Source organism: Littorina saxatilis, linkage group LG15, assembly GCF_037325665.1.
Source record: "Littorina saxatilis isolate snail1 linkage group LG15, US_GU_Lsax_2.0, whole genome shotgun sequence".
NCBI lineage: Eukaryota > Metazoa > Mollusca > Gastropoda > Littorinimorpha > Littorinidae > Littorina > Littorina saxatilis.
In genome coordinates, this window is record NC_090259.1 from 7,971,034 (window position 1) to 7,989,703 (window position 18,670).

Below are 18,670 nucleotides of genomic sequence, written 5' to 3' on the forward strand. Positions count from 1 at the left end.
TTGTTAAAGTAATGGATAGATTGTGTGACGATAACGGAAGCACTTTTACATCACAACAAGAAATTATGCAAGCGCAAATCTTTTTTTTTTTCAATTATAGTATTGTGTTGGGAAGTCCAGCGCCTAGAGCTGATTGCTTGTTCACAGACAATTGTAGTATTCTTGCATACAGTCAGAAACGAGGACGTTCACAGACAATTGTAGTATTCTTGCATACAGTCAGAAACGAGGACGTTCACAGACAATTGTAGTATTCTTGCATACAGTCAGAAACGAGGACGAGCGAGTGTAAAGACAACAGGTTTATTCAAGTACCAGAACGAGGCCGCCCACGCAGGGGCAGGGAGTTGCTTCCCTTGCATTGTACATAGAGAAGGATCGTCTGCTGCAGATACGATCTACTACTGGATATTACCACACCTCCCTTTCAAGTTCTTTTGACCGGCATGGTTGGCCTAGTGGTAAGGCGTCAGCCCCATGATCGGGAGGTCGTGGGTTCGAACCCCGGCCGGGTCATACCTAAGACTTTAAAATTGGCAATCTAGTGGCTGCTCCGCCTGGCGTCTGGCATTGTGGGGTTAGTGCTAGGACTGGTTGGTCCGGTGTCAGAATAATGTGACTGGGTGAGACATGAAGCCTGTGCTGCGACTTCTGTCTTGTGTGTTGCGCACGTTATTGTCAAAGCAGCACCGCCCTGATATGGCCCTTCGTGGTCGGCTGGGCGTTAAGCAAACAAACAATAAAATTAAGTTCTTTTTTGAATAATAAATGAACTAAGGTAAACACATCTGTTCAGTCCTTATTTCTAGTGAACCCAGGTCTTTCTGAGTTTTTGTTTTTGGTCCTTTGTCATTTCTTTCTACTGAGCCAATATGTGTTTGACCTACATTCTACAACATAAGAATTCTTCTCTATTGAGTATAAACGGAAACACAATAATACTGATCTGGTATATTAAGAAGAACTACAGTGTTGATTATCGTTGCAGTGTTTTTTTGACTCACATGCGAAGCAAAAGTGAGTCTATGTACTCACCCGAGTCGTCCGTCCGGACGACGGACGTCCGGAAAACTTTAACGTTGGATATTTCTTGGACACGATTCAGTCTATCAGTACCAAATTTGGCAAGATGGTGTATGATGACAAGGCCCCAAAAAACATACATAGCATCTTGACCTTGCTTCAAGGTCAAGGTCGCAGGGGCCATAAATGTTGCCTAAAAAACTAAGTTCCGCCACATCCACATCGGCCTACCGACGACCGCGACTGAAATACAGCAAAATAATCCATGTTCAGAGAAAAGAAACAGACACTTCTTCGATCTTGGGCTGAAACTCCCACGTTCACTCCTGTTTTTGCACAAGCGGGTTTTTACATGCATGATTGTTTTTACCCTGAATAATACAGCGGTCTTTAGAAAAGAGAATAAAACCAACAAACCTTTGCTCTGAATAATACAATTTCAGGGCTACCATATGTCTTAACGTGAGGAACATCAAGGCCACCATCCTTAACACTTTTAACTACAACATTTCTACTTATTCGATCACGTTTTTGATTCCGCACAAAGTCAAAAATCATAGTCTGTAAATCATTTACAAACTTGTCTGGAGGGTTTGGCAACAACATCCACAGATATACAAGCTTGGACAATATTAAGGATTTCAAAACTGCTATTCTACCTAAAGGGGTTGTTAATCTTTCAATCAATCAATCAATGAAGCTTATATCGCGCATATTCCGTGGGTACAGTTCTAGGCGCTCTGCAGTGATGCCGTGTGAGATGAAATTTTATACGGCCAGTAGATTGCAGCCATGTCGGCGCATATTTACCTTTCACGGCCTTATTCCAAGTCACACGGGTATGGTAGACAATTATTAACTGTGCCTAAGCAATTTTGCCAGGAAAGACCCTTTTGTCAATCGTGGGATCTTTAACGTGCACACCCAATGTAGTGTACACGGGGGGAGGGTTCGGACACCGAAGAGAGTCTGCACACAAAGTTGACTCTGTGAAATAAATTTCCGCCGAACCTGGGATCGAACTCGCGCTGACAGCGGCCAACTGAATACAAATCCAGCGCGCTACCAACTGAGCTATATAGACCAAATCAAAAATAATCGTTTTACTGCTTGAAACTGCATATCAAAATGTTGTTAATTCTGACATTTTTCTGGGTCACACCTACAGCGTGTGGCACAGGGTCGGCAGCCCTTGAGGCAGGAGCACCTTCTGGTGCTGCAGGTGCCACGACACCCACACTGTACAGACGACCGCGACTGAAGAGATATTACACAATAATAACCAACCGGTCTAGAATAGCATTACAAAGCTGATGAGATATTAAACAATAATAACCAACCGATCTCGAATAGCATTACAAAAACATGCAGGCAGATAAATCCTTTTGAACCACATACCTGGACAGTTCATCCATTTCTTTCTCTTTTCTTCTTCTTCTTGTCGATCACTCAGATGGAAACGCCAGTTCTCCGCGCAAATGTTGCCGTGCGCTGTAGGTCGTCCAGACTGCCATAGAGCTTCCCTTGCACCGTGGTCGGCTCCGCCCAGATCTGGCTCCTGAGGCCATCGTGTAGTGGGCAAGTCTGCAGCAGGTGTTCCGTTGTCATGCTGCCTGTTTGACAAGGGCACTGGTCTGGCTGGCCAATTCTGAACTTGGTGAAAAGGTGGTGGTTCATTCGGTTGTGGCCTGTCCGCAGCCTGAATATGAGGACCTGCTCAGACCTTGTGAGCAGGTGAAAGGCGTCGTTTTTGTTGTAGTGTGGGTGCTGCTGCAACCACTTTTTGTGTTGCTTGGCCTTGATGATGGTCTTGGCTTCTTTGAAGGTGGTTGATCTGTCATTCTGATCCTTCGTAGTGCCCTCCTTTGCCAGAGTATCTGCAGCTTCGTTGCCTAGTATGTTGCAGTGAGAGGGGACCCATTGCAGCACGACTGTGTGGGCTCTGCACAGGGAGGTCAAGGCGGATGACAGGTCATTCAGTTCTTTGTCTCTGGCAGTGTCTAAGGCCTGCAGGACTGACTTTGCGTCGCTGAAGAACACAATGTTGTTGGAGGAGAGTGGACTGTGCTCAATGTGGGCTGCACCTGTCTGGAGCGCTACTGCTTCAGCCTTGAAGTTGGTGGAGTAGAGGCCGGTAGCGAGGGAGATGTGTTCTTCTTCTCGACCTCCTGGGTACTTTATGTAGATTCCGGCACCACCATTTCTGACAGCCTGGTCAGCAGATCCGTCAGTGTATACATGAGTCCATTGGTGTTGGGGGTAGGAGTTGTGGATGTGTTCAATGGTGAGTGACTTCAGTTCAGCACAGCTCTGGGAGTCTTTCTTGCCCATGCCAGGAATACTGCAGCGTATCTGGGGTCTTCCTTCATCACTCCAGCTTGGGTTTTCAAGGTATTGGGGGATATCTTTAGGTTGCTGGTCCAGGATATCTTGGTGTCTCCTTTCCAACACCCTCGTCTGGTGGATGAAGCTTCCTCTCTTCAGTCGTCCTTTTGTTGGTTGGCACAGTCTGTCTTTCATGGGGTGAGTTGGCAGTCGTTTGAATTTAGCTGCCTGGGTGAGGAGTTTGGTGTCCCTTCTGTCTTCCATGGGCTCAAGGCCCATGATGTTTTCCAGCTCTTGGATAGGGGTTGACCGCATGGCGCCAGTGATGATTCTGGCCGCCTGGTTCTGCACCTTGCTGACTCTGTCAAAATTTGACTTGGTTGCTGTGCCCCATGCTGTCACTCCGTACTCAAGTACTGGTCTGACGCTGCCCACGTACATCTTCTTGAGAATTGCTGCATCTGCGCCCCACGTTGTGCCAGTTGGCTTTTTCATTAGTGCTAACCTTAGCTTCGCTCTGGCTTCGACTTTCTCTGTCTGCTGTTTCCAGGTGAGTCGCCTGTCAAAGGTCACGCCAAGGTACGTAGGGGTGTTGTCAGCCTGCAGCGTCTGTCCGCAGAGCTTGAGGTTGGCCTTCAGTTCTTTCGGGGACAGACTAAAGATCGTGTAAGTGGTCTTCCTGGTGTTGATGTTGACGAGCCACTTCTTTGTCCAGTCCTCAAGCACTTTCAGCGCCTCTTGCATCCTGTAGTTTGCTGTTGTGATGTGCTCTTCTGAGCACCAGAGTGCAAGATCGTCCGCGTAGATGGCTCCATGGACATTTCGAGGGAGGTCCTTGACGATGTCGTTGATGAAGACTAGGAACAAGGTGGGGCTGTTTGACATGAGTTTATCTTTGAGCATGGCAATCTCAGCCGACTTTGGTCATTAAAACTCTGAAAATTGTAAAAAAAAAAAAAAAATTTATAAAACGATCCAAATTTACGTTTATCTTATTCTCCATCATTTGCTGATTCCAAAAACATATAAATATGTTATATTCGGATTAAAAACAAGCTCTGAAAATTAAATATATAAAAATTATTATCAAAATTAAATTGTCCAAATCAATTTAAAAACACTTTCATCTTATTCCTTGTCGGTTCCTGATTCCAAAAACATATAGATATGATATGTTTGGATTAAAAACACGCTCAGAAAGTTAAAACAAAGAACTCAGAACTCAGAACTCAGAAAGTTTATTGTATAGGCCAACTGACCTGTTACAACCGGTGCATATATCAAACATGACAGCCTCTCTCTCTCTCTCTCTCTCTCTCTCTCTCTCTCTCTCTCTCTCTCTCTCTTTTTCTCTCTCTCTCTATCTCTCTCTCCCACTCTCACACACATACTCACAAACATTCTGGCTTTCACTCCTTCTCACACACACACACACACACACACACACACACACACGCACACACACACACACACACACATACACACACACACACACACACACACACGCGCGCACATACATACATGTATGGGTATGTACAGGGGATGGCTGGTGCCTCATCAAATACATCCTCAACTACAACATACATCAAAGGGCATAGTTGTTTAAAAACCAGCAGCTACACAATGCACTCAACCACATCAACAAAACAGAGAGACATGAAGCAAAATCAATCATTCTGTTACACCTTAGGAAGTAAATCACGGCGTTTGTTAACATAATAAATAAATCTGCCTAAATCATGGAGACCCTTCTTGTTTTGCATTATCAACTGAAAGGAAACCAAACAAGGATATGATGTGTATTTAAAGGGTAAGTATTGGCAGCGAAGATCGTTCAATGCATCACAGTGAAATAAAATGTGCATTTCATCCTCAGGTGCTTTTTTGCAGAATGGGCAAAACAAGTCCTGTAGGGTATGTGGGGAGTATCTCAATTTATGTGAGCGTAATTCGGACACGCCCGCTCTGAACCTAATGAGTACATCTCTTATATGCTTATTTTTGACAAAAGTAAAATACGTTTCCATGCAAACAGATAACTTAAATACGCGGTAAACCTCAAACCTTGCGCTGGTATTAATGCGCTCTTGCCAATTTTGAATATTACAATCTATTAACCTCTGTCTAAAACATTTCAAAAAAGCTTTCTCGCATTGCACACCTTGGTTTTCCCACACAAATCCGAAACCAAATTTATACAAAGTTAATCTTACTTGGGATGTCCAACAAAACTTGCCTTGCCTGTGCAAATACAACTGCATATTATAAGCTTTTTTAGGGAGTCTGGAATCATTCATCTTGACTAGGCGTAACCAATATTTTATACATGCAACATGAGAAAAAATGTACAACGGATAGCGACCAGTTTCAGCATATGCTATGTCGTTTGGTGTTCTTGGTGCCACGTTTAAAATCTTTTTAAGCGCAAACGTGTGAATATTCTCTATCTGTGTTTGTGGGTAAAGACCCCAAATTTCTGAACCATATAACAGGATAGGCTGTATCTGAGCATCAAATAGTTTCAAAAACAGGTTTGGGGAGAAATCACCGAGTCTCCATAATGTTCTTAATAACTCAAAAACACCTTTCTTAGCCCTGGATGCCATATCATTAAGAGCATTTGAAAAGGTCATGCGGGTTGTGAAAACAAGTCCTAAATACTTATAAGAGCTTACTATCTTCATCTTGACGCCGTTGAAAAACCATTTCTCGTTCTGAGAAATGTATCCCCCGTTTCTAAAAATAATTATTCCAAAAACATATAGATATGATATGTTTGGATTAAAAACACGCTCAGAAAGTTAAAACAAAGAGAGGTACAGAAAAGCGTGCTATCCTTCTTAGCACTACTACCCCGCTCTTCTTGTCAATTTCACTGCATTTGCCATGAGCGGTGGACTGACGATGCTACGAGTATACGGTCTTGCTGAAAAATGGCATTACGTTCAGTTTCATTCTGTGAGTTCGACAGCTACTTGACTAAATATTGTATTTTCGCCTTACGCGACTTGTTTTTTGTTGTCCTCTTCTTCCCCTTCTGTTTCTTCTTCTTCTGCCTCGCCACTGGGAGTTTCAGGACTGGCAGCCACCTGAAACACAAAACATTAATTTTTTTTCATTAGTTTTTTGTCCCCTCTTGTGACCGCTAAACAAAAACAAGAGGCGAAGCCTTCAAGGCTCACGTAAGAAATCGACAAACAGTAACACAAACTCAATCACTCCGTCACACATACACACACACACAGTAAGCGTAGGTGACACTGTGCAAGAAAGCGAGACACTAGATCTAGATCTGTCTGTCTGCATGTAGCCTACTTCTAGGGACACGACTGCCAACTCGTCTCAGCCCGCTCAAAATAACAATGACCGAGACTTTCAGTAATTCCTTCGCGTGCTCTTACGCCATAATGTGCATTACAAAGCTGATGAAATATTAAACAATAATAACCAACCGATCTCGAATAGCATTACATAGCTGATGAGATATTAAATAATAATAACCAACCGGTCTTGCATAGCATTAATATGCTGAAGAGATATTAAAAAATATTAACCAACCGGTCTTGCATAGCATTAATATGCTGAAGAGATATTAAATAATAATAACCAACCGGTCTCGCATAGCATTAATATGCTGAAGAGATATTAAACAATTGGGGTCCTGATTTGGCCTATTATGGTCCGCTTGACCCGAAAAGCAACAGCTAACTAACTAATTATTAAACAATAATAACCAACTGGTCTAGAATAGCATTACAAAGCTGATGAGATATTACACAATTATAACCAACCGATCTCGAATAGCATTACAAAGCTGATGAGATATTAAATAATAACCAACCGATCTCGAATAGCATTAGAAAGCTGATGAGATATTACACAATTATAACCAACTGATCTCGAATAGCATTACAAAGCTGAAGAGATATTAAATAATAACCAACCGGTCTCGCATAGCATCGATATGCTGAAGAGATATTAAACAATAACAAACCGGTCTCGCATAGCATTAATATGCTGAAGAGATATTAAACAAATACCACCCTCGAATTGTAGCCTGTTATTTACTTATTCGATCACGTTTTCGATTCCACACAAAGTCAAAAATCATAGTCAAAATCATAGTCTGTAAATCATTTACAAACTTGTGTGGAGGGTTTGGCAACAACATCCACAGATATACAAGCTTGGACAATATTAAGGATTTCAAAACTGCTAAAGGGGTTGTTAAACTTTTAGACCAAATCAAAAATAATCGTTTTACTGCTTGAAACTGCATCAAAATTAATTTGTACACAATTCTTTAAATACCCCCCACGGGTTTGGGGGAGTCCCATATTGGTTAGGACGAGAAAGAATTTACCCGATGCTCCCCAGCATGTCGTAAGAGGCGACTAACGGATTTTGTTTCTCCTTTTACCATTAACTTTTTCGCGCCGCGCCGCCCGAATACAAGCGTTGACAGATCATGCCGTTGTCAGCACGCCGCCAGAATCCGTGCGTAAGGTGCGTGAGTCACTTCGCCACACACCGCCATGATAGTAGCGTTGGAAGTGGAAAATACCACGCTGGGGATTTTCCATTCGAAAACCCACGTGATAGGTTCAGAGGTCGGCTGCATTATCATATGCGACAAATAACTCCCAGAACAGTTGATTTCATTGGTTAGTTTGGAAACTACAGGTCATTGACGGCACCAACCCATGCCTTAGTTTCATATTCTGACGACCGAGTTAAGTGTTTCTTGTATAGAATATTGTCAATTTTTGTAAAGATTTTAGTCAAGCAGTATGTAAGAAATGGTAAGTCCTTTGTACTGGAAACTTGCATTCTCCCAGATTATATTGTACTACGTTGCAAGCCCCTGGAGCAAATTTTTGATTAGTGCTTTTGTGAACAAGAAACAATTGACAAGTGGCTCTATCCCATCTCCCCCCTTCCCCCGTCGTGATATAACCTTCGTGGTTGAAAACGACGTAAAACACCAAATAAAGAAAGAATTCTTTAAATCACTCGTAAACCAAACACCCAATATTCTAAACTTTGGGGGGTTCCGTTCAAAACCAAGGTGTGGCATATACCTTACATCACTATTTATACCGGCACGGTTGGCCTAGTGGTAAGATGTCCGCCCCGTGATCGGGAGGTCGTGGGGACGAACCCCGGCCGGGTCATACCTAAGACTTTAAAATTGGCAATCTAGTGGCTGCTCCGCCTGGCGTCTGGCATTATGGGGTTAGTTAGTTTACTCTGAATCACTCTACACTCACACAGACACAGACACACACAAACACACACACATACCCACACACACGCACAATCTAAGAGGAGTCGCTATGTTGGTTGCGAGGTAGTTTGTGATATACTGTTCAAAAAAAGAAACGCATAATTGCTACTTGCCAAATTTGTTTTATTTGTCGAAAAAATTAACAGAAAATCCAATATTTAGATTATTTGTTTGAAATTTGGTATGGACACAGTTGAATGCACACACAGTTCATTTGCATCTTCAAATCAATCAATCAATACGATTGGGTGCCGAGGCTGTCAAGTCAGTAGGGGGTGTGACTGCCTTGAGCAGCAACAACTGCCCGGCACCTTCTGGGCATGGACTGGATCAGATGCCGGATATCTTGCTGTGGGATGGTGTCCCACTCCTCCTGAAGTGCCTGCAATAGATCGCGGTGATTTGCCGGCGCTTCTTCTCGCCTGCGCACACGTCTGTCCAATTCATCCCAGAGGTGTTCTATCGGGTTCATGTCTGGCGACATGGATGGCCAGGGAAGCACCTGGACATGGTGGTCGGTGAGGAACTGGGTGGTGAGTCGTGCTGTGTGCGGGCGAGCGTTGTCCTGCTGGAATATGGCATCCTGGTCAGCCAGAAGAGGAAGGGCGTGTGGGCGCAGAATTTCCTCCACGTATCGCTGGGCAGTTATGCGCCCTTGGATGTGCACCAGGGTGCTCCTTCCAGCGGTATTGATCGCCCCCCACACCATGACGCCTCCACCACCATGAACGGGTGCCTCATCCACACAGTTGGGCGCGTAACGTTCGTTTACTCTCCGGTAGACCCTCCTCCGACCATCATGTCGCTGGAGCAGGAAGTAGGACTCGTCGCTGAACCACACGTGTCTCCAGTGATTCCGGACGGTCCAGCGAAGGTGCTGGTTGCCCCACTGCACTCGGTTCTGGCGATGGCGGCGGGTGAGGACAGCTCCTCTGTGAGGTCTGCGAGCTCTCAAACCAGCTTCATGCAGGCGGTTCCGCACAGTCTGGTCCGATAATCGGTGTGGCCCGGGGAGAGCCTGGACAGAAGATGAGGCCGACAGGAAACGATTCCGGAGGTGGCGGAGCCGTATGAAGCGGTCGTGAGCAGCAGTTGTCGCCCTTGGTCTTCCCGCTCGTGGCAAGTCAGCAACGGAGCCAGTGGCTTGAAACCTGACCCACAGTCTACTGATGGTGCTCTGGGACACGTGGAAGTGCCTGGCGATTGCACTTTGACTGTGGCCTGCTTGTAAACGACCCAATGCAATTTGGCGGTCTTCTCTGCTCAATCGGGCCATCTTTCGTCGCTGAATTGTCGTCTGATTTCTTTGTGGTGAACAATCCGCTTTTATGGGTTTTGGAAGACATGGTGAGAGCTCAATATTCCCCGAGTTTCACGAGATTACACTGAAGCATGACGAGTGGTCATGCCAAATGAGCAATTTTGACATTGTAGCCACTGGTAACGCATGCGTCACGTACAGAGCTCACTTGTGGCAATGGACGAAAGGTCGACGACCAGATAAACATTTTCTGCAGTTTGGTGGATATCCTTGTAGCCATATAACTAAATTAACCAAATATTACAAGCTATGCGTTTCTTTTTTTGAACAGTATAGTAGTTCCGAGACACTCTTCAATACTAGTAAGGCACAGAAAACTGCTGTTGCAAACGGCAAGCCTGCATGTAGTTAAGGTAAGCCTGCATTACAGTTGGGTGGACAGGCGGCGGCAGGAGGCGCTGAACAGGGTCACTGCCGTAAGGAGCACCAGACATTGGAGCGGGAAAGTGGCGATCAGCTGCACCGTGATCACCCACAGGATAGCTGTCCTCTCGAGGACGTGCGTACCTCCTGGGGTCAACGGCGGCCCGGTAGACTGGCTCCTCAAAAGAAACCCCGGGATTTGGAAGGCTAGTGAAGGCACCTGGGGGTGGCGCCACGTGGACATTGGTGGGCGGTGGTGACTGCTGATTCGTGGCGTTGAAGAAAGGAGGCACAGGAGGCTGAGGAGACCTGTCCATGTGGCAAGGTTGGGGTGGGGGGTATGAGTAGTGTTGTGACTGCTGCTGGGATAACGGAGGAAAATCAGAGTCATAATGGGGGGATGAGAAGGTTTTCGGGTTGGTGGACGGATGCGCGGGTCACTTTATGGAGATGTGTTGGAGGGCGAAGGTGTCCTCGTCCTTAGAGTGGACAGGTCGCCTGGCTGGACGATTGGGGGCGGGGAACAAGGTCTCTGCCAGTCTGGCTGTTCCTTTGGGGCTGGGGTGGATCCTGTCCCTGTACAGGGCCATGCGGGGCGCCCCATTTGCAGTGATGAAAACAGGCGTGTTGCCTACGAAAACAACGCCCAGACGTTCACATACCACAGCCAAGTTTTTGTTTGACGGGTTGATGACGTCGTTCAATGGAGAGCGTCCTCGTGCGGGAATAATGGATGATGCACGGAGACTGGCGTAGGGGAATGCCAGTCTCAGTGATGTCACGACATCCTTCCACGCGTCAGTCGTTACCGCCACAGATGAATGAACACAGGTATTGATGCCAACGTGAAACGTGACCTGTTCCACCTTCGGCACCGGCTCTGTGCTGTGTGCCCACGCTGCCAGCTGTTCTGGTGTCATTCCTGGAATGCACACTTTCCTTGCAGCGTCCTTCGTGGGCACGGATTTGCTTAGGTCAATATTTCTGACGACCGAGTCTCCTAGCAGTACGTTTCTGGCCTTTCTGTCAACCGCCGTGGTATTAAGTCTGTCGGCAGGGGAGAGGCGGGTTGGTTTCTTGGACAGACTGCCTCGCTCTTCCTTGTGGATCGCTTCATCATCCAGCTCTGCAGCAGACGCCTCATCACAGACGGATGAATCGTCTTTGTCAGATGAGGACAAAGGTATATCAGACGGGGGTTTGGCTGTGGGGGGTGTTGGGAATGCGTCTGCATCTACTGCTGAGTGTCCGCCTTCGCTGGATGGTGTGGCGAGTGACTGGTTCCTTTGATCAGTGGGAGTGGGGGGTGGACTGCGGGGAGGAGAAGAAGCATTGTTTGTAGCTTGGGGTGAGGCCATTTGCCTCTCAATGTGATCCACTGACGCCCGAAGGTTATGGCTCTCATGTTCTAGTGTTGTCACTTTAGCCTTCAATGATAACACCTGCTGCTTGAGGGCATCCTGTGCCTTGTTGGACTCCAGGACTGAGAGCCTGTCGACAGCAGCAGCAAGCTTCTCACACAGCTCGTCGCATCTTGTGTCCATTCGAACTTTGAGCTCTTTTTTATGCGCTCTGTCGTGTCGAGAATTTCTAAAAGGGCAATGTTCTTTGCATCTTCCAGCTGCGCGGGAATGTCCGTCACCTCTGCCTCGAGGCGAGACAGACGAGAGCGGATGACTTTGGGGGTGGTGATCACGGTTGGTGGCGCGTGTAAGATGCAGGACTGACGCCGCTTGTGTTTACGTTGGCGGGAGGAAGGAGGAGGGGGCAGCTGGTGGGAAGGGAGGCCAGCAACGTCGAACCAAGTTCCAAGGAATGGCATTGGGGTTGACGAAACTGCTTGACGCAAGGAATGGTCCACATGAGGGTCAGTGCCTGGTTCCATGACTGTAGCAGTGATTGCTGCTATGAGTTTATGAAGACTTTGGAATTTTTTCACTCCATCCAGGGACCTTTATGCCTTGGGTCATCAAGGTTCCAGTTTGTGTTTTATGTTTATAGTAGAGTGTTACTGTGATAAGTTTGATCCCGTCCTCAAACAGCCCGAGTACAGTCCTGGCGATAGATGGAGAGGGGGCAATGTGGCTGAGAATGTGAGTCTCAGCTGTGTCGTTTACCGTAGCACTGTTGTCGTCAAAGTGTTGCACTTGGAGAGTGACGGTATCCTGTTCTTGAAGGGCGTTGAAGCGATACAGCAGTACGTTCCTATATGTCACTAACTCTTTTTTTGTCATTTTCACTGTAGGGTTGGGTGAGGAGGCTGTGTCCCTGTCAGAATGTTGATCCACGTGAGAAGGTAAAGGGTCTGTGAGCTTTGGGAAAGAGGGTAGTAATGTTGGCGTGTCTAGCAGTGGGGTGAAATTTGTACTGTCCAGAAAATCAGGGGTGGTTGGAGGAGGTGTCATACTGGGGGAAAAAATGAAGGCAAGATTATCAATTTTCTGTGGGCGCCCAGTCATATGGGCATAAACGGTAACGAGGTTGCTGACAAGGCAGCAAAGGATGCTCTAGATTTGACGGTTCCTCGTCTCCCTGAGCAGTCTGTTCCTTTTACTGACTTGCGTAGGAAGACCCTTTGTTACAGCTTAAAACTCTGGCAAGACCGTTGGTCTGCCTGCACGGAAAACAAATTGTATAAAACTCTTCCTGACCTTTTAAAGCCACTTCCTTTAGTGGCTTCAAGTAGAAAAGAAGAAAGTGTTTTGGCCAGGTTACATACTGGTCACACTTATCTCACTCATGTTCATCTGCTTAAAAGAGAAGAGGCACCATGGTGCTACGCATGTGATACCGGTTTTACTGTGAGTCATTTTCTCACCGAGTGTGCTGATCTGTATGATCAACGAGAAAAGTATTTTGGCACCTCGAGCTTGAAAAGTATTTTTACAGAGGTCAGCTCTTCAGCTCTTTTTGGGTTTTTAAAGGAGTCTGGTCTTTATTTTAAGATTTGAATTTTAAAACAACCTAGTTTATTTGACATAGGGTTTTGCTTTGACTTTTTTGTTGCCTTCGGGTGACGTTGCGGATTTTATGTATTAGAAGTGTTTTAATCTAAAAATGTGCAATGATTAACTTGTGGGGTCCTGATTTGGCCTATTATGGTCCGCTGGACCCGAAAAGCAACAGCTAACTAACATACTGGGGGAATGGGGTGATGAGGGGATTGGGAGTCCGGTGATACGGACATCACACTAAGGCAAACATTCATCGTTCATACATTATTGCTGGCAAAGGCACTGTAACACTATCAGTGCATGGTCCCGAGGCCCCGTCGCGATATAACCTTCGTGGTTGAAAACGACGTAAAACACCAAAGAAAGAAAGAAAGAAAGGTCCCGAGGCAACGCACGGAACACGCTGACAAGGCTGTATCAGGTGTTAACTGTACACACGCCGTACATCCTTGTGGCACACACTGCGCGTGTAGCGTTGCAGCCTCCCCGCCGGGAGGAAACCGCGCGGCGCACACTATGACGGCTTACTAGTGCCAAAACCTCATAATTGTAATTATCAAGGGAAAATGACTAATTTTCCCTTGATAATTACTATTTTCACGTGTTTATTACTAATTTTCCCGGAATAATTACTAACTTTCACCTGTTAATTACTAATTTTTAGTTTTGGCTCACTTCCTGACGGATTGCTAGTGCCAAAACTAAAAATTAGTCATTTTCCCGTGAAAATGAGTAACTAACAGGTGAAAACAGTAACTGACAGCGTTAATTAGTAATTATCACGTGATAATGGGTAACCCCAGGTTTTGGCACTAGTAAGCCGTCATAGGGCTTACTAGTGCCAAAACCTCATTGTAATTATCAAGGGAAAACATAATTACCATTTTCACATGTTAATTACTAATTTTCCCTTGATAATTACCATTTTCACGTGTTAATTACTAATTTTCCCGGGAAAATTACTAACTTTCACCTGTTAATTACTAATGTTTAGTTTTGGCTCACTTCCTGACGGATTGCTAGTGCCCAAACCAAAAAGTCATTTTCCCGTGAAAAATACTAATTATCCCGTGAAAATGAGTAACTAACGAGTGAAAACAGTAACTGACAGCGTTAATTAGTAATTATCACGTGATAATGGGTAACCCCAGGTTGTGGCACTAGTAAGCCGTCATAGCACACAGCGAAACGTTACTGTCGAGGCGATGGGAAGCGCCAAAACACGATGGCAAATCGGAACAAAAGAAAATGAATCAAACGCTCATACCTTCTTTGTTCACAGTTATGTTGACACATTGGAATAACATTGTTCAAGTCCATCACTTTACCGAATTGCTGACACATTTTCGGAGTAAAAGAATGTATTTGGAGGAAGTAATATAGCAAAATGCACAGATCAAATAGTATTCTGCTTCGCGCGACGCGCATGCACAGAGAGAGAAAATTAGTTGACAATAGAATGTCATCCCAAACCTTATGCCTGCTGTCCTCTTTCTTAGCCGGGCGAGAGCAGTCTGTCTGCGTTAATTCAACCGTATCCAGCAAAAGACCTGTGTTATACGGGGTTCCCCAGGGTTCTGTCCTTGGACCACTACTCTTTTCCCTGTATATTAATGATCTTCCTCTTAGTATTAATGACTGCGAACTCTTTGCTGACGATACGACCCTACACACTACTGATAAAAAATTAGACAAAGTTTATTCATCGTTGCAGAACAGAGCGAAAATCTCAGACCTCCTATCTCAAGGGCGCTGAAATGTCGAATGATTTGCCACACGTGGTGGAACGGGAAGTAGCTATATGGGAGGTAACTCCCAGGGTCCCAGCTCATTACCATAGATATTTCGTCGCGATATAACCTTCGTGGTTGAAAACGACGTTAAACACCAAATAAAGAAAGAAAGAACCATAGCTATTTTTAGCTTTTTTGGTGGGTTGCTTCCCTTTAAAATTGTTTAAAATGGGTAGCGTTTTCAGTACCTTAGCATCCAAGACTGAGTCTTTGCTTCATGTGATTCGGAGTAAGAATATGTAATTTAATTCTGAATTAAATACTCTGACATTTTTTTCTAACAGTAGCTTGCAACTAATAAAACAATACCTGTAAACAGAATAAATTGACATGGTTTTAATGTTCATTAAAAAAAAACTAAAATGAGCGACAACATTTTTTTCAATATAGCAATAGTTGAACAAAGACATCCGTCAGTTTGCCAGATATTACCAATAATAAGAGTTAATAAATCTGCCATGAAAAAAAGCATGGAGACAATAACAATCACAGAGTAGAGACTTCATACACATGTACTTAAAAGTTAAAACTCCTGACTTTCTCAATTTTTGTGGACGTTGCATTGGCAACATCTGACAGTCTACTACAATACACTGACCATTAGAGCTACAACTACACCCAGTTCTCACCTCAACTTCTTCAAAAGATTCCACCTTGAAGGTAGTCAGTCCCTCCACATACGGCCCATTCACTGGGTGTTCTCGCACCTTCAACTGAGGAAGAAAGAAAGTTCAGTTGAGAACAGGAGTTATTGACAAAGTGTTACAGCTGGTATTTGTGTGTAAATGTATGTATGTGTGTCGTAACTACCCTATCAGAAAAATGTGTGTGTGTGTAAGAGAGAAGTTGTGAACAGAAATAACACACGCAACACTCGAACAAAGCACAAAGACTAAACACAATTCCTGCCCTTTGCCCTCATACTTGTATTCAAGTGATCACACATTAACCAACAATCACAACAAAATATCAATATAATATCTCATCCACTCAAAGACTCTTTCATCCAATATAACATTATCTCGAGTAAGATGAAAGGAAAGTCTCTCCCTCGATGATGTCGTTCTTGCTGACTCTCCGTTCAAGAATCACACATACTAATATAATTCACATGTCGGCTCACATTTCAGTGGCCGTACATCTATTCTGGATTCATCCAATCCGTTACTACACCACTTAGCTGATTATCTTTACTTGCCAACTCACAATACAGTGGTTACAAGTTTATGTCTGATTCTCACAATCCTATTTCACATACAAAGTTCTGTAGGTGCGCACACTATTCCAGGTCGCACATGTATGTTTACTCACAAATCAGCGGGTCCGACACTTGCACCATATCTCATATAATATGGGGTTCACACCAGCTGCAAGCTCTCCAGCGCTGCGTTACACTCCCGCGCCGACACTTCTGGTCCTGGCCGCAAGGAGGGGACGCTCCTCTTCTCACCCCTCTACCCTTCCAGTCGAGCGCGTCCGTGCCCCCACTGGGAAGCTGTATGGAAAGTTTATGCTACCGTAAGTTTCAATTCTAGATAAACTTCTCTACACAATAATACTTCCATTCTTTCTCAGTATTATTCAATTATCCGCCACTACTATTTACACCAGCTCATTTACAAGTAACTTCATTACCACAGAACATACCACACTCTATTCAAAATGGCTGACACAGCTCACGGCACGCTTTCCACCCATTTCACAACATGACTCTCACAGTCATTTTACACGTTAAAGTTACTGAACAAAAATACAATTCAATAAATACCTGTATTCTCACAGCATTTGAATCATAACAGATTCATTCACAGTAGCCACTAAACAGTCGGCTCACTGCTCAAGGAGCAACATCTGAACACAGCGTCGTGTCAACACACCCTCTCCTGAGAGCGTTTTCAGATGTTCTGCCGGCTCACTAACATGGCGGCTTCAAGGTTATCATATTTTAGTAATCTCTGATTGGCCCGTAGCAGCCAATGACAATACAGGTCACACGAGTCAGCCAACTATCTCAACATGCGACATTCCTACCACGCGGTCAAGTCGTGAAACAACAAAGTATGGCCAGCCAATCTGTACACATTTGTTTAAGCCATCTAACACTAAATTATGTACAAATCCATTTGTCACACAAAGTCCTTCAACAACCAAATAAATTTTCAATGATTATACTTTTTCTTTTAACTTTTTTTTTTTAATTATCATACTCTGTTGTTGTAATACCAGAGGTGCGTTGCATAGAGCGTTTCGATCTGTTCGCGAAGAGACAAACAGTTTTTATGTTGTAGGAAACGCTATGTTCGCGGCGAACTCAATTCTACCCTCTCTACCTATTTTCAAGTAAATGGACCCATCTCTTCGCTGACAGCCGAGTCAATGCATGTATATTGGGGGCGATCATCCGAACAGTCGCTTTGTACTTGGAACAGCCCTCCCTACCCGGACTGACAAAAGTAGACGAGTCCATGAGTACATTTTAGGGGTGACGGTATGCAGTGGCCCTCAGGATATCTGTGTGTGTGTTTGAGTTTCAGACATCGGGGCAGTAGAATCGTTGTTTAAAGGGAGTTCTGGAAGTCCCTTTCTTCTCCGCCACTCGTAGTATTCTTGCATACGGTCAGAAACGATGACGAGCGAGTGTAATGACAACAGGTTTATTCAAGTACCAAAACGAGGCCGCCCGCGCAGGGGCAGGGAGTTGCTTCCCTTGCATTGTACATAGAGAAGGATCGTCTGCTACAGATACGATCTACTACTGGATATTACCACAGTCTTCGCCTATCTTGTTCTTATCTAGACTGGACAATGACAAAAACTTTACTCTATAATTGGTGACTGATCGCCCTGTCGCAGCATTAAAAAGCTGAGATAAAAGAGCCGAACCTCCCCCCCGTGTACAGTACATTGGGTGTGCACGTTAAAGATCCCACGATTGACAAAAGGGTCTTTCCTGGCAAAATTGCTTAGGCACAGTTAATAATTGTCTACCTATACCCGTGTGACTTGGAATAATAGGCCGCGAAAGGTAAATATGCGCCGAAATGGCTGCAATCTACTGGCCGTATAAAATTTCATCTCACACGGCATCACTGCAGAGCGCCTAGAACTGTACCCACGGAATATGCGCGATATAAGACTCATTGATTGATTGATTGATTGATTGATTGATATTAAACAATTATAACCAACCGGTCTGGAATAGCATTACAAAGCTGATGAAATATTAAACAATAATAACCAACCGATCTCGAATAGCATTACAAAGCTGAAGAGATATTACACAATAACAAACCGGTCTTGCATAGCATTACAAAGCTGAAGAGATATTACACAATAATAACCAACCGGTCTAGAATAGCATTACAAAGCTGAGATATTAAACAATGATAACCAACCGATTTCGAATAGCATTACAAAGCTGAGGAGATATTAAATAATAACCAACCGGTCTTGCATAGCATTAATATGCTGAAGAGATATTAAAAAATATTAACCAACCGGTCTTGCATAGCATTAATATGCTGAAGAGATATTAAATAACCAACCGGTCTCGCATAGCATTAATATGCTGAAGAGATATTAAAAAATATTAACCAACCGGTCT

The 18,670-nt window shown here is 44.5% G+C and overlaps 1 protein-coding gene across 1 annotated transcript; it reads right to left on the reverse strand.

Moving 5' to 3' along the window:
• Nucleotides 1-287: 287 nt before the first annotated feature.
• Nucleotides 288-17,969, reverse strand: LOC138948413 (uncharacterized). The gene is made up of 5 exons (XM_070319947.1): nucleotides 16,835-17,969; nucleotides 16,378-16,561; nucleotides 15,696-15,779; nucleotides 6,352-6,437; nucleotides 288-4,283 (listed from the first exon to the last, which is right to left on the reverse strand). Exon 5 carries the CDS (start codon nucleotides 4,249-4,251, stop codon nucleotides 2,473-2,475), a length of 1,779 nt encoding a protein of 592 aa, XP_070176048.1. The 5' UTR covers nucleotides 4,252-4,283; nucleotides 6,352-6,437; nucleotides 15,696-15,779; nucleotides 16,378-16,561; nucleotides 16,835-17,969; the 3' UTR covers nucleotides 288-2,472.
• Nucleotides 17,970-18,670: the final 701 nt, after the last annotated feature.

What these genes read in the sequence shown, in the direction of transcription:
- LOC138948413 (XM_070319947.1), bottom strand. Translation starts at nt 4,251, where the DNA reads ATGCTCAAAGATAAACTCATGTCAAACAGCCCCACCTTGTTCCTAGTC.